This window comes from Cyprinodon variegatus, unplaced genomic scaffold, assembly GCF_000732505.1.
Source record: "Cyprinodon variegatus isolate N-32 unplaced genomic scaffold, C_variegatus-1.0 Scaffold100, whole genome shotgun sequence".
NCBI classification, from domain to species: Eukaryota; Metazoa; Chordata; class Actinopteri; order Cyprinodontiformes; family Cyprinodontidae; genus Cyprinodon; species Cyprinodon variegatus.
The window spans coordinates 486,125-500,931 of NW_015150553.1; the positions used below are offsets into that span (position 1 = coordinate 486,125).

Sequence of the window (14,807 nt, forward strand, 5' to 3'; positions counted from 1 at the left end):
TATATATCCTTTTTCTTTTTACAATTTTGGTATAAGCTCTATGTGGGTTTCTCTGTCAGCTAAAGGCATGTTTTAGAGTCTCTATACTCTAGTTAATGATTAACTGATTACTAAATTAGATTATGATTATTTCAATAATTGATTAATCACAATTAATCCAATTCATTGTTTCAGCCCTACACTTACCGGGTCAGACATATTTTCGGCTCTTTGATGTAGGATTTATTCTAGAGGGGTGAATGTGGCCTTTTCTTTACAAGTAAGTCCATGACTTCTCAGTCTATTGGTCAAAAGATATCTGCTATCAAATTCCAGATCACAGAGGGAGACTGTAAAATGTCTAATGCCTCTATTGACAAAAAGTTACACATTGTTCCTTTAACAGGCTGTTACAAAGTGTTTCAAACAAAATAAATAAAATGGTGAAACTCATGCAGAATATTAAAGAAAACGTCCTTGATAACCATACTAATGCTATCAGGTTTTTTAACTACTTTGTCAGACTATAATAGACAAAGTAATGCAAATTTATAATGATAACCAGCGTTCATAACTGGAGTATTGTTATAAAGTTTGTAATTGCATTTTATCATAGTATTGTATGTGGGGTTTCTCTGATTCACATCAGCTGTTGCCTCTCATTTCTCATAACATACCCTTCGTCTTTATAAAGTAAATTCTCAGCCTACCATTTACTGCAAACAGTGATCTAAAATATGTAAACTTCCTTAAAATAAGTGTGGCGTAATTGGAGCAGATAAATATAAAGTTCCAGTGGAAAGACTCTTTCTGCCCTTAAATTAGAAAAATTAGATAATATGCAATTGAAATCAGAAATTTGATTATTATTTTGAATGTAAATCATCTTATTTTTTGGAAAATTGTCTTACCTATGTGCTTAAAACAAGACAAAATTCACTTATTTCAGGAGAAATCTACACACTTCTATTCAATGTTTTACAGTGTTGATGGAAGGCATGCAAATTTAAAGGTAAATTTATCAAAAAAAAAAAATTTTCTCCAAACCAAAAATATTTCATCTACAATTGCAACTTTTCTTAAGCTGGATACTCTGGTGTGCAGCCTTGACTTCGCACAGAAAAGCAGTAAGGTGTGTTTGCACATAATTTGAAAACTTTAGTCAGAAGAAAACATAAAGGCACAAAAAAATATATCAATTTCCAACTAGAGACTTGAGCATCAACATGTCTCAATCCCTCTCTGCTTCAGTGGAAAAAAAGTAACAACACAATCAAACATAAACAGTAGTTAAAGGTGCACATTTTCTATTTTTCTTACATTACCAAAAATAAAATATTTAAAACAGATGCTTGCTTCAAAATAAGCCATTACTAACTATCCATATTAATCCACTTAAGCCCACTTATAATTATTGTATACAATCCTCTCCATAAAATATGTATTACAGAAGAGGCTTGAGTAGAGCAAAGTATCTCATATCACCACTTAAATACTAAAAAAATAGTTCATAACACAGAACTAATGACATGCTTAGGATAATTTTTTCATTAGTGCAAAGGTGTGATCAACTGTAAACTGTATCAAGGCTGAGTGGCAGTCTACTACTTAAGGCACATTCATTTATAGTTTTCAAGTAACAATAAATCCACATTATTCAAGATGTGATAAAGTGGGATTAGGTTTGTTTCCATAAGGGATTAGCTGCATAAGTAAACTTCAAACCTCCTACATACCCACAATGACAATTAACACAACTTTTCTGTGGTTGTTTCTACCTTTAGTCAGGAACCTCCTGACAAACTGGATCCATGCCAACTACAGGTCATTTTGAGAGATTTATCATTTCAGAATATTAGGCTTTAAGGATTTTTTTCACTCTGCAGAAAACACAGACTGTGAAAGATTAATTTAGGTTCTCAGGTAAAGAAGATTCTTGGAACATTTCAATAAATCACCCTGACACAGTAATTAAAAATGAGTAAGATCTTCAAAAGGACAGCCTGTGCCTGGAGGTCTTTATCTTAGTTTGTTTTTGATCCTTATCACCTCTTAGTTCAAGTAGAGGAAATTGATCTAAGGAAGGTTTAAAACCAGCAAATTGTTCTCAAGTTCACCTGAAGAGTTTTAAAACTCCCATTATCCTGCAGTCCAACTTATTTTTCTTGTTATTTTCCACTGTTCTCATTCTAAGGCTAAAAACAGAAGGAAAATACATTGAACTATAGTTACACTGTTATGGTATTTGATATAAATGTTTTTTATTCATTATTACTTTAAAATGGACTTATCAAAAAAGGGTTGAAAACATCTTAATTAAGTATTAGTTTTGAGTAAAGATTCTTATTAAGTAGAGTAACATTGGGAGTCTAACAAACTGATATTAGGTAGTAGCTAGTTAGGCTATCAGCTCTGGTATTGAGCCAGCAGTTTGCTGTTAAAGAGACGCTCTGCCTATAGCTTCCCAGCTGATGTTTTAAAAAAGTGCTATATTACTAGAAGCAGTCTGCGGTTTAGTAAAATGAGCATTAAAAAGGTGGCATGGGGACAGTCCAGCATATGTTCAATTAATCCTGCACAAATCTATGGGCTTTTTTTCTTGTAATTTCCCTATGGGATTATTAAAGTATGCCTGATTCTGATTGTGTTTCATGACAAATTAAATCTCTTTAAAACATTGGAACAAATTGACAAAAAAAACTTCTGAAATAGCAGTTCTGAAATAACAGCTTTTTCAAACCAGATGGTGCTTATGTTTCCTACAGGAAAATGTTTAGCTAATTTTTGTCCCTTTACTTAGAAACTGATCTCATTCTGAATTAATCTTATTTAAAATGAATTTTCCCTGACTTGGTCTTATTAATTAACATTTTCCCTGTCAGTTTTTTTTTTTTAAGTTTTTTCTCATTAAACTTCTTTCCAGACAGGCAAATTTTAAGCATCTATCAAGTAGATTTGCTCTTTTTAGTGAGGCAGTTAAGGTCCAACAATGTTATGTGATTTTTCATCAGTATGCGCCAGTTTGTATTTCTGTTTTAGTTAATGGTATAATGGAGGATGTTCTTTTTCCAGGTGGACCATAAGTGATTCTCCTAACTGTCAATCATTCTCACACACTCGTCCTTATTTTCACTTACCAGTGGTGAGACTGACATAGTAGAAAAATTGCAAACCTTCTTTTGGAAAGTAAGCTTGAATGAGCGATGCAAATAGCAACTTTTAAACAGCGTGCACAAGGAGAAATTGGCTCCTGTATTCTCTCACATGCATTTAATAGGCGTTTCCTCTCAGGAGTGGGTACAGGGTTGTGCATGTGCATTTTTTTATTTATTGGAGTAGGCGGGTCTTTTCAAAAATTTGTAAAGATCCTCCACAATACCTTTAATATATTTTTTTTTGTACACAGAATTTTTTGTTTGTTTGTTTGTTTTTTTGCAGTAACAAACTGAGACTTAATCGAGGTTTTGGCAGAGTTTTTTTTTTTCTTTGATTTAGATTTGCATTAAAGGTTTCTAACCTGAATAAGACTGAAGTCCTAACAACTACAAACACTTTCAAACTGAAAGATGAGAAAAATCCTTATACCCCCACACCCCCTCCTGTCTACACACAAATACATGTCTGGACCTCAGTCTTTCTCACTCACATTTGCTGAGTGTTTTCCTGCAGGGTCCCCTACTGACCTCTGCACCCCCCACAGATGAGGTGGGGTAAGTTCAGGAGCCAAGGTATTGTGCCATCTGGATAGACACTCACAGGGTTGCTCATACGCACACATATGTACATATACTTTTGCCATAACCCACACTGAGAAACACCTGGAACTGGTTACAGGACTCAGAGGGAGAGCTGAATGTGTGCATGCCTGTGAATATAAGTGTGGTGCGTGGGGAATACTGGGCTGTAGGTTGTTCATTGCTACAGGCTGTTGTTCAAATCTGCAAATCTGAAATAAAAGGAACGAGCATACACACATTATGCATACCATTTTCTTGGACTGTACAAATAATCTTCAGAGATTAAAAGGACTCTGACATGCAATAATCAGGCGATAGGAATATGTTGCAAAACACTCATAGAGGAGGATAAAGTTTGTTTTACAAAAGAGGGAAGAACATAATGACTGCAACCCTGCTTCTAAGTTATTTGTTATTTCTTTTGTGGAAAAAGTCCTTATAAATCACACAACAGTGAGGCGAGAATTGTGGGATCACTGTTAACGTGTGCAAAAACTCGCTTTAACTGTTACTCAGTTATTTAAGAAAGGTATAAATCTAAATCTTAAGCAAAGAAGTCCGCCTCACGCGTAGACTGTCAACACCCTTCAAAAAAGAAAAAAAAAAAAGTTGAGCCTGTCAAACTTTAATCTGCGACTCTCAATCATCGCGCATGAAAAACGAACCAATGAGAGAAACCCCCGCTGCTGTAAATCTCCTGCTTTAGTTTACTCACCTTTGTTTGCTTCTCTAGCTTCTTGTTTGATGCCAGTGTGTGAGTTGCTGCGCGGCTCTTTCTGATCCAAACCAAAGTTGGAGCACTTTTCTCAGACTGCTTCACTTTCGATCAGGGGCAGAAAAGCGAGAGACGGACACATGGGCTGTCTCATCAGCCCCCCCACTTCCCACCCACCACCATTTCCACAACTCATTCAACTCACAAGCTGGGTTTGCAAAAAAATCAGCAACTGACAGCACAAAATAAAATTTCCAGGGGTTGGAAAACTTTTATAGCTGGCAACTATATTGAAATGTATTTCTTTATTTTTCTGTATATTTATAAACATTGTCTAAATGTGTATATTTCTTTAAAATGAATAAATGTATTCAATAAGACATTTTATTACTAAATTGCAGCATTGAATTTGCATATTTAAGGATTTTTTATTTATATTTATACCCTTATCTATGGTCATGAGCTTTGGGTCATGACCAAAAGAACGAGATCCCAGATACTGCGGCTGAAATGAGTTTTCTCCGTAGTGTGTCTGGGCTCTCCCTTAGAGATAGCGGGAGAAGCTCAACCATCCAGGGAGGACTCAGAGTAGAGCCGCTGCTCCTCCACATCGAGAGGAGCCAGTTGAGGTGGCTCGGGCATCTGATTAGGATGCCTCCCGGACGTCTCCCTGGTGAGGTGTTCCAGGCACGTCCCGCCGGGAGGAGACCCAGGACACGCTGGAGGGACTATGTTTCTCGGCTGTCCTGGGAGCGCCTTGGGATTCCCCTGGAGGAGCTGGCCCAAGTGGCTGGGGAGAGGGACGTCTGGGACTCCCTACTGTAGCTGCTACCCCCACGACCTGACCCTGGATATGCAGAAGAAGATGGATGGATGGATTTATTTATTGCATTTTATAATAATTTTATATCAATTGGGTGTGATGGTGGCATATATAAAAGTAGATATTCTATTTAGTGTATAATGTTAGAATTAAGTTATCTGATTTTTTCTTTGGTCCACTAAAGCTTGCAACATTTTAGTGAAATGTTTTCATTGTAGATTTAGGTTGTTTTCACACCTGATAGTCTGGTAGACTCAGCCTGTAAACGGGACAGATGGACCCAATACTCAAGGTGAGACAGTCAGTAGGAAAGTTCAAAACGTTTATTAAAACAAAAACATAAACGGACAGAACAGAAGCGCTGATGTGGATCTGCGGGCCTGCAGCGACTGCAGGAGGGGGGCAGGCCACTGCCCAACCACCGACACTCTTTAGGGAGAAACACAGGCAAGTGACCACGACCATCCGACAGGAGATGACCATCCAAGCGAGTGACCCACCCGGTTCAAAGGTTCAGTCCAATGTCTCAATTATAGGCAGGATCAACCGATACACTGCAAAGGAGATGCGGCCCTGAGACGCCCAGAGTGTCCCCGATGCTACAGCCCTGGAGAACAGGTCAGGGGGAAAATCGATCAGGCATGAATGGTTCCGAGATCCAGGGTTCCGTAGTCTGCCGAGGAACAGACAGATCCTGGGTTCCAGGAATCCTCAAGCGTTTAGGTAGGTTCAGGGTCAGAACAGGTCCAGAAGGCGTGCCCCAACAGATACGCACAGATGCAGGCAGGCAGGATAGGATGCCAACAGGCTGGCTTAGTGATTGAGGGACAGAGAGAAGACATGCTATTGGGATTATTGGAGGAAACTTTAAACTGGTCTAATCCTTGGAGCCAGGCTTACAGGAAAAAAATGGACCTTCTCCGCATTCCGATCCAAAAGTCGGAGGGCCCCACGGAGAAGGACCAGAACACGATCAGAAGACAAGACAGACAAGAAAACCCTCTCAATCTGCTGGCTGCCATGAACAAGGACACCTTGGAACTAACTAAAAACTAACGAAACAGATAAGCTTAAGAGATAAGCATAAGAGCAATGATGATCTGGCCCAGATAACTCAGACTGAGCCGAATATAAAGCAGAAACCCAGGTGGATAGGATAAGGAGTAATCAGGAACCGGGCAAAATTAAGTAGGTGAATAATGTGAACAATTAAGGTGAGCTATCAGGGCAGATTGTGACAGAGACACCTTTGTGAAATATTTATCAGGATTTAACTGCCATTGTTCATGTTGGAAAAGACACAGTTTCATAGCTTAAGCAACATCATAGCTTCTAATACTAAAAAAATCAGAGAAAATTAAATGAGAAAATGCAGGATAATCAGGCCAATGGTGCACCGGGAGAATAACCAGCATTAATAAGGATGGTAATAGAATAATCTAGCACAGAATATGAGTAGTTAAGAGCTTGAATTTTTAAAGGAGGGGTGAATGATGACAACTAAACCAGATGATTGAATCAGAGGAGATTTAGAGCAGCTGTGGGAGGATTAAGCAGGGAAGCTGATGGAGAATGCCCCGTTAACATAATTGGAGCTGAGCTGAGACATTAAAAAGCTATCAACAGTATAAGGTTTTATTTGGTTTTTTGTTTTTTTAAACAACAAAACTAGTTTGACTCGATAATATAAGATGAAAAAATCATGAGTCAATATTATGAGCAAATACTAAGAAACACAAAACACTTCCAACTGGAGAGTTGAAAAACATAATTTATGAAATAATACAGACACATTTATCTTATCTTATAAGCATATCTTAATAAATGATTAAAAAAAAAGTAAATGTAAATTATTTTTGTTACCATTGTACACACACTATACGTCTCTTTAGGTTCCATGATGATATAAAATGGCCTTTTTACTAATTTGCATCGTAATACAACAATAATTCCGAAGAAGAATACAAATAACTACAAAGTTGCCACAAACACCCCCGAAACAAAACAAACAATAAAAACAAGAAAAATGAAACAAAAAAAACCAAAAACATAAAAATACTGTCCTCTAGGAGAAAATGTATGTACAGCTAACGTAAATGTACATTTCAACTGTTGAATCTGGGGGAAAAAATGCAGCAAAATATGTCTGTGTTATAAGTTTTAGGTGAAATTGAAAATAGGTCTGCCCTCCGGAAAAAAAAAAAAATCTAAAACTTTACGCTATTATCTCCTTTCCTTTCTCTTTAGAAATATCAGAGTTTTTGCAAACACCAGAATATACTATACAAAGAGAAATCCAATAACTATCTTAGATGAATAGTTCAAACCCCAATTAAAACTAAGTCATCTAATTTTAGTTCCTTAAATGCAAAATTCAATGTTTTGAATTATGCTTGTAATTTGAATGGTATTACTGCTACTATTATACTATTATTTTTCATATAGATAAATAAAAGAATGAAAAATTCAGACAGGTTTCTAATGATCTATGAAAATATTAGGAAACATTTTATGTCTGGATATGAACATGCTGCAATTTTATTTTTAATTTTTTAACAATAACAATATGTGATGGATAATGATTGGTGCAGATTATATTCTAAGCATACAGAGAAAATTTTTAATTAAAATAAGGATTATGTAATTAATCAAACTCTATATTTCTGTGTAAGAAAATTGTAATAACTGGTGTTACAAAATTAACAAACAAAAAGTGCAATGTCTTGTGTTTGTAAGTGCAATAAATGTATTTAAGGAATAAAATAAAGTTAAACTATTTGGTTATTTCCTCATTTAACTTTTAAATATAAGCACTGAATTATCCTCTGAGAAGAGGGACCACCAGCCTGGAGGTCAGTATTCTTTCATCCTCAGACAAGTGACAGCAAATATTCAAGATTTGGTGGTTCAAATCTTCACTGTGTGTACATGCTTCTTGCAAAGAGGTTTATCCTTTCTGGAAAAAAAGGTCTGTCCTTCCAGAGACGTGCAGCAAACCTGTAAAGAAATCAAAATAAATATATTAAAGCAGAATAACATAAAATACACAATAATGTTAAAAAAAAATAAAAAATTATTAGCTCTGACTTGATGGGCTCCATTCCCAGCTTCACTTCTTCCTGAACTAAAGTAAAGGCAGCTCTTTTGTTTCCTGTCTTTTATTACTAGATGAACAGATTAAACCAGATGAGTCTGGTCATGGTTACTAAGGTCAGGCACACCTGGATTAATCCATTCATCCACCAGTGAAAGACAGGAAACAAAGAGCTGCCTTAAGTAAGGAAGTAATTAGTAATTAAGGAAGTAGTGGAGTTTTGCATAGAGCCCATTACTCAAATGTAGCAATATGATTATGATTCTTCATTACATACTTTAAGTCTGACATGTGCTAAATGTAATGCGCAAGTGTGTAACATTCTCACTTACAGCACACACAAAGCAGGTATCATGCCAGGTGTAACCAAGGGCCTCCAGAAATTTGTCCCCAGCCTCAATGGGGAACTCACAGCCATGGCAACCAGTACCAAACAAGCTGTAAAAGTCTGTTTTTAAAATAAAGAATGACAGATACCAAATTTTAGAAGCATCCTGGTTTTAAGTGTGTTACTGACAGTCAGATTAAACTATAATAGTATTCTCACAGATTTTTAAAGCAACCGTATAAAAGCCGCAAAACAGTGCCTTTTTCTAATTCAAATCCAACTATTTCTTATAAAAAGAGGGCTTATAGTACTTTTCTTTATATGACAGTTTATTTTTTCCACTGTAGGAGGATAAAACATCTCCCAGCATAATTTGGTTAGTGAGTGTGTCCAATCAGTGGACTGTTCAGTCATCTATTACCCCTCAGATGCCTACAGGTATTTAGCAACTGTGTCTTACATCAGAAAGGTACTAAACATAGAACGCATATAACCCACACACCACCTAATTCTTCCCCTAAGTGGTATTTAGAGCTTATTATATCAAACAACCCACACTCTTAGTGATGTTAGCTTTGATGCGGCAACAGACTCATTTCAGTATCTAAGTTGTTCACAGTTTGACACAAACTTTTAATGCTTTTAAGGTATCAAAATAACTTCAAAAAGGTATTAAACTGATACTGAATTGTAATACATTTTTACTAATATGTCTACAATGTCATTTGATTTAATTGTCCTCTAACCACTTTCCTCTTAATAGCTCTGTGAGATGAATTAACTATTTCAAATAAATAAGCTAGGTAATGCTTTGAACAGGTTATAAACCAGTTGTTATGTTACTTACAGGCATTTCCAAGTGAGTAATGTTAGCTTCTTTGCAGCCAAAACACTTCAAAAATGAATTAATCATTGGGACTAATTTTAACACCTTAAGTCAAGAAGTCAACATATGAAATGTATACCATGCTGTCTTAATATGATAATCGTGCTCAAATACAAAATAATAGCAGAGTCTTTAATATTTGTCATTATACTGTTTTTACTTAAAAAGAATGATGAAAAAAGAAGTGTGATACTGACAACATATGGTACATTGCACATTTTTAAACATCCTTTGGCTTTACAATATTTAAAAAGTAGGCAAAAGGTGCAAAGAGGTACTTGGGTGGAGCAATCTGTTTATGGGATAGGTATCGGTCATGTTCCCTGTAAATAGGGCTGTGAAAGTGTAAAGAACAAAGCCAGTTGTAAAAAATACGAGGCTCTGAATAAAAATCCTGTAAAGGACACAGCAAACATTGAGAAGTTGTCTTTATTTGATAAGACCAAAGTTGAGCTTTCCTTCAGAATAGATTTAACGTTCTGGTTGTTCTTTTTGATGGATGGAGATGCCTTTGTGCGAACATAGGAGAAATGGTCAGGGTCAACAAAACATCCATCCTTTCATCTATCTTCTGTCAAACTCCGGTAGTCTACTCCCATAAAGCGGAGTACACAGGTTGCCAGTCCATATTAGTGGACTGGCAACCTGTACTAGTATCTAGTATATAGACATAGAACCATGTAAACACATACTCACTTCTACTGTAGATCAATTTTGGTGATGCCAATTAACTTAACAATTATGCTTTTGGACTGTGACAGAATATGCTAATTCCTTTCAGAAAGACCCTAGGCTGTGAATCGAACATAGGACCTTCTTGCTGCACTAAATATCAGGGAAATTGTTGATTTAAAAAAATCATTAAAATCCCCTGATTCCTTCATTATTATAGTCTGCTGTTGTTTTTTTTATGTTACATTTGCATTGTTTGATTTATTTTAATGCATTTTACAGCATTTGATTTGAGTATGCAGTTGTTACAGTAGCTGTACAGTATTTTCTCCTCTGTACATTAGACTCTTTTTTTAAATAGTTTTCTTTAATAGATTTCTTTTCAAATAATAGTTTTACTAAAATATCAGTGCTATACAAATACAGTAGACTACTGCAAAGAGTCTTATAATAATAATAATAATAACTAACAATATTCCACATCGGTGAAATTTCCTAAAACAAGGCACAAATATTGACATTTCACCCTGTCAACTGACCTTGCTCACAGTAGGGTTCTCCCTCCTCCAGGTGAAAGGTGTTGTTTCTGATTGGCTGCTGACAGGCAGCACACATGAAGCAATAGACATGCCATGTTTGCTTCAGAGCATTGATCACCTCCTGAAAATAGAATATAAAACATTTTTTGGAGTTCAAGGTGTAATAGAGATGTCTTAGCGGATTTGTATTGACACAAATGCTACAGAGATAATCTTACTTTCTCAAGAGTAATAGAAAGGAATCAATTGTGTAAATGAAGGTGTAAATTATTTTTCAGGGGTCTCATGACCATACTAAAGATAGACTTTCTAATTGTTTCCCCACCCGTAAACTATTAGAGCAAGTAAGTCGGGGGCAGGGTAAAATTAAGGATTAGGAGAACAGGAGTGAGAAAAACAGGTTAATAGGAAGCCATAAGCCGGTTAAAGATGTGTGAGAAATAGTGGGTTGAAAGGATTGAGGCTACAGAGGTTAGAGCATGTGAGGGATAAATGTCAGCGCTACTCTGAAAATGTGATTTCAGCTTCTTGGCACTTTGGGTTCAAACCACACTTGCAGTCTCTAAGGCCTCTGAATCTAATTCTCCTACACTGCATTCCCTAGCTTCAATTATGGAAGACAGAGATATACCAACATAAAGGTTTCAGCATATAACATATCCTTTCGTAGATGACATTTCAAATGAAGAGGTATTTTTACATTTACATTAAGTATGTGACAATATTTACATACAAAGTCATTTTAGTAAAGACTGGTAGAGAATCTTTGTATAAAAATCAGCAGGCTAGTTAATAAGCACCCATCCATTTTCTGCTTTTATCCCAATAAGAAATTAAACTGAAACAAAAACTTTAATAATGGAACATTCATGGTTGAAAACAGATTAACAGGAACCGCATTTAGTTGTCACATTTAGTCAGTTTCTGCAATTTAGATGTTCTTTTTTGCAGTGCTCATTTACTGATAGTAAAATACTATCAAGTCTTGTTTTTAGCTGTAGATACACCCTCTTACCCCCAATATCTTGGCATGGCAGCGACTGCAGGTTGGTGCAAAGAACTCCTCATAGCAGTGTTCACAATACACAGATCCCTTTTCTTCCACAAAGCCTATATCTGCCAAAGATGTACAGCAGTGGACACAGTTGAATTCCTCCTTGTGCCAGGATTTTCCCATTGCCACCAAAAAAGGTCCTCTGAAATAAAGCAAGGAGAGATAATGAAGAAGCATTCAATTCTGCTACATACAGTACCTGATCTAACTTTAAAATCAACAGGAGTACTACTAGGAGCTACTGATTTTTGATCCATGTTAACACACAAAAAAAACTATTCTCATTGCTGTGCAGATGTGAACAGAATGAGACGTTGTTGCACTTTTTAGAAAAAGAGGGGGAGCTCTGTCTCCACAGGTAGCCACAGGAATAGGGTATATGTTGGGTAAATGTTTGTATTTACTTTTCTGATTTTTCTTTTCCTCTTGTTACTCTCTTTTTTTGGGCAACAGAGATGTTTTGGCCCCACAAAATTATAAGCCCCGCCAACCACCCTTGCCCCCTCCATTCCTACCCACATTTGTTTTCCCCCAACCTAGAGACACAGTGCTAGTTTTCTAAAAATATCAATAAAGATTTATATATTTATTAATCTTAAGAAAAACAGCGGAGAATCATTCCTGGCTTTTACACTTGATTTTTGTTGTTTAAATATTAATAAAAATGTGAAAATAAATTAAACCATTACTGTCCCATTTTTCTAATTTCATCATAACAAGTTGAATTTCTTTTTTATCTACCAGCTTGAAATATCCCCAGATTTTATTTAAGAAATCTGGTCACCATAATCCAGATCCAGAAAGTTAAAGCCCTGCCTAGTCTGAGTTGTGGAGCTGTAAAAGGCAATGGTTGAAACTTATTGCTCTTTAGATATTCTATACACCTTTGGTTGTATGTATGCAATGACAGACACAATTCAACTGTTGCAAACACATATGCTCTCTCCTGTTATTGGTAATGATAGAAACAAAATGTTTTTTTTAGTTTTTTTTTAAACATCCTAACATGCGGTGCCAATAAATATGCTGTAATGCATGGATACAGCATTTTGATTGCTAAAGCTTTGGTATATTAGCTAACTGATAAATTGATACAGTTCTCTCTATAACAGCTAAAAGAATATACTTTAGAAATATAGACGTAACCTGTGAACGACTGCAGCTAAGACAGTACCTTGGCCTTGTTCACTCTGGTGATTAAATAAAGTGAGAAAACAAGGTAGCTTAATTCACTGAGAACAATAGGTGTGCTTATTCAAGCCTTGTCTGACAGCAGCACAGCTGTCAGCATGTGGGCAACCTGATCTTTTCAGTACCAAGCAGTTTCGGGTGACACCATCACAGATAAAATTCAGGTCAGGCTGGTCAGCTACCGGATAAGACAGAATGTACACAAGAGGGACAGTGAAGAACTAGCTTATTATGTTGTGCCATAGAGGAAACATAACCTTAAGGTTGCTTCTTCCTTTCAACTAAAATACTCTAGAAAGAGTTTTGATATTTCTTACTCTTTTTGTGCAACATTTTTGAAGGTTTATTCCGTTTTATTCAAGGATTGTTTACTCAAGAGGGTCTCACATCAATTATCATAGCTTAAATATTAAGTAGCCTAATTCAAGAGTGACCTTCCTGCCAACTAAGTGATTTATCTTGTGTTTGCCAACATCACCTTCGTTTTAATCATTATTGTAAAAACAGAACACAAAACTAAAACTAATTATCTAACAAACTCATTATTTATGCTGACAGTGTCACATTTTTTTGTTCTTTTGTTTGTTTGTTTTTTCCAAATATCAGCAGTGTAAATTTTCAGCAGGGATTGACAAGAATCTTTGTCACTGTTAAAACTTTCATTTTTGGCCATCTATGATATAATTAGATAAACTAGATTGCACATTTGTAAACTGGAACATATATTACTTCTCCTCAGTCGCTGCCAAAGACACTGAATATAAAACATTTTATTGAGCGAGTGGATTTTCTGTTTCATCAAGTAGGAACATTGGCATGGAGTCTGTACTGAGTACATATGGTAAGGGGCAAACAAGCTGAAACAAACATATGAGATTCCTGAAACCCTCTGAACATGTTTTAAAACAGCTACTTGGATATCTTTATGCCATATAAAATAAGACAACTAGCTAAAAGTTGAACCATTTTCTTTTTAACTTAATGAGCAAATTTACTGGTTTTATTTATTGCTTCAAAAAAAATTAAATAAATATAAAAATAAAAATGGTTCTGTTATTCCAGCTGTCTTTCTTGTGAAATTTATCTTTACATAAGTCAACACAAATATGATAGCAATTTAACTTAAGAACAGAACATTCAACTTTTTATAATACCTTTAAACCTAGCTGCAGTATTAGTTACAACAATAGTTCCTAACCTGATCACCATGTTGCAGTGGGCACACATAGGGGTTCGCATCCCAGCAGGAATATGCTCTGCCATCTGGACCAGGGTGTCCTCATCTTTAGGGTGGGGTTGAGGCACTGGTCTTGCTGGAACAGGACCGGTGAGGACACTGGCACTGCCGTTACCCTTCATTCCAAAAGATGGGGTAATCAAACCACTCTGAGCCCCTTGACCTACAGGAGTAGAAGGACAGAAAAATAGATGTTGCTATATATAGAATGCCCTGCTTAAGTAGTCAGGCACTTTAAGCTTCTCACATAGAAGCTATAAATTTAAATGTGTTTTATTTGGCTTTTATGTAACAGACCAAGACCAAGTATTGCATAACTGTAAAGTCAAAATAAAATTACAGGTAAAGTAAAAGTAAGTTAGAGGCTGTTAGATGTTACAAATGACTACAGGACAGATACTCTGAATATACTGGCAGATACAAAATTAAAATAATTCAGATCAGATGATATACACTCACCGGCCACTTTATTAGGTACACCTGTCCAACTGCTCGTTAACACTGAATTTCTAAGCAGCCAATCACATGGCGGCAACTCAGTGCATTTAGGCA

The 14,807-nt window shown here is 36.0% G+C and overlaps 2 protein-coding genes across 10 annotated transcripts in view; both read right to left on the reverse strand.

Moving 5' to 3' along the window:
- Nucleotides 1-4,557, reverse strand: part of bmpr1b (bone morphogenetic protein receptor type IB) — an 84,349-nt gene extending 79,792 nt beyond the window's left edge. The window contains exon 1 of one of the 2 annotated variants that reach the window (XM_015374345.1): nucleotides 4,432-4,557. The gene's annotated coding sequence lies outside the window, so the exon portion shown is untranslated. The remainder of the gene's footprint in view (nucleotides 1-4,431) is intronic. The other variant, XM_015374347.1, reaches the window with a different exon arrangement.
- A 3,193-nt stretch (nucleotides 4,558-7,750) lies between these two features.
- Nucleotides 7,751-14,807, reverse strand: part of pdlim5 (PDZ and LIM domain 5) — a 64,121-nt gene continuing 57,064 nt past the window's right edge. For 2 of the 8 annotated variants that reach the window (XM_015374313.1, XM_015374312.1), the window contains 5 exons: nucleotides 14,217-14,418; nucleotides 11,789-11,969; nucleotides 10,774-10,894; nucleotides 8,681-8,796; nucleotides 7,760-8,251 (listed from right to left, as the gene is read on the reverse strand). In XM_015374313.1, the coding sequence (XP_015229799.1) occupies nucleotides 8,162-8,251; nucleotides 8,681-8,796; nucleotides 10,774-10,894; nucleotides 11,789-11,969; nucleotides 14,217-14,418 (710 nt within the window). In that variant the 3' untranslated portion in view covers nucleotides 7,760-8,161. Of the gene's footprint in view, nucleotides 8,252-8,680; nucleotides 8,797-10,773; nucleotides 10,895-11,788; nucleotides 11,970-14,216; nucleotides 14,419-14,807 lie in introns of all 8 variants that reach the window. The other 6 variants (XM_015374307.1, XM_015374309.1, XM_015374311.1 and 3 more) reach the window with 6 other exon arrangements.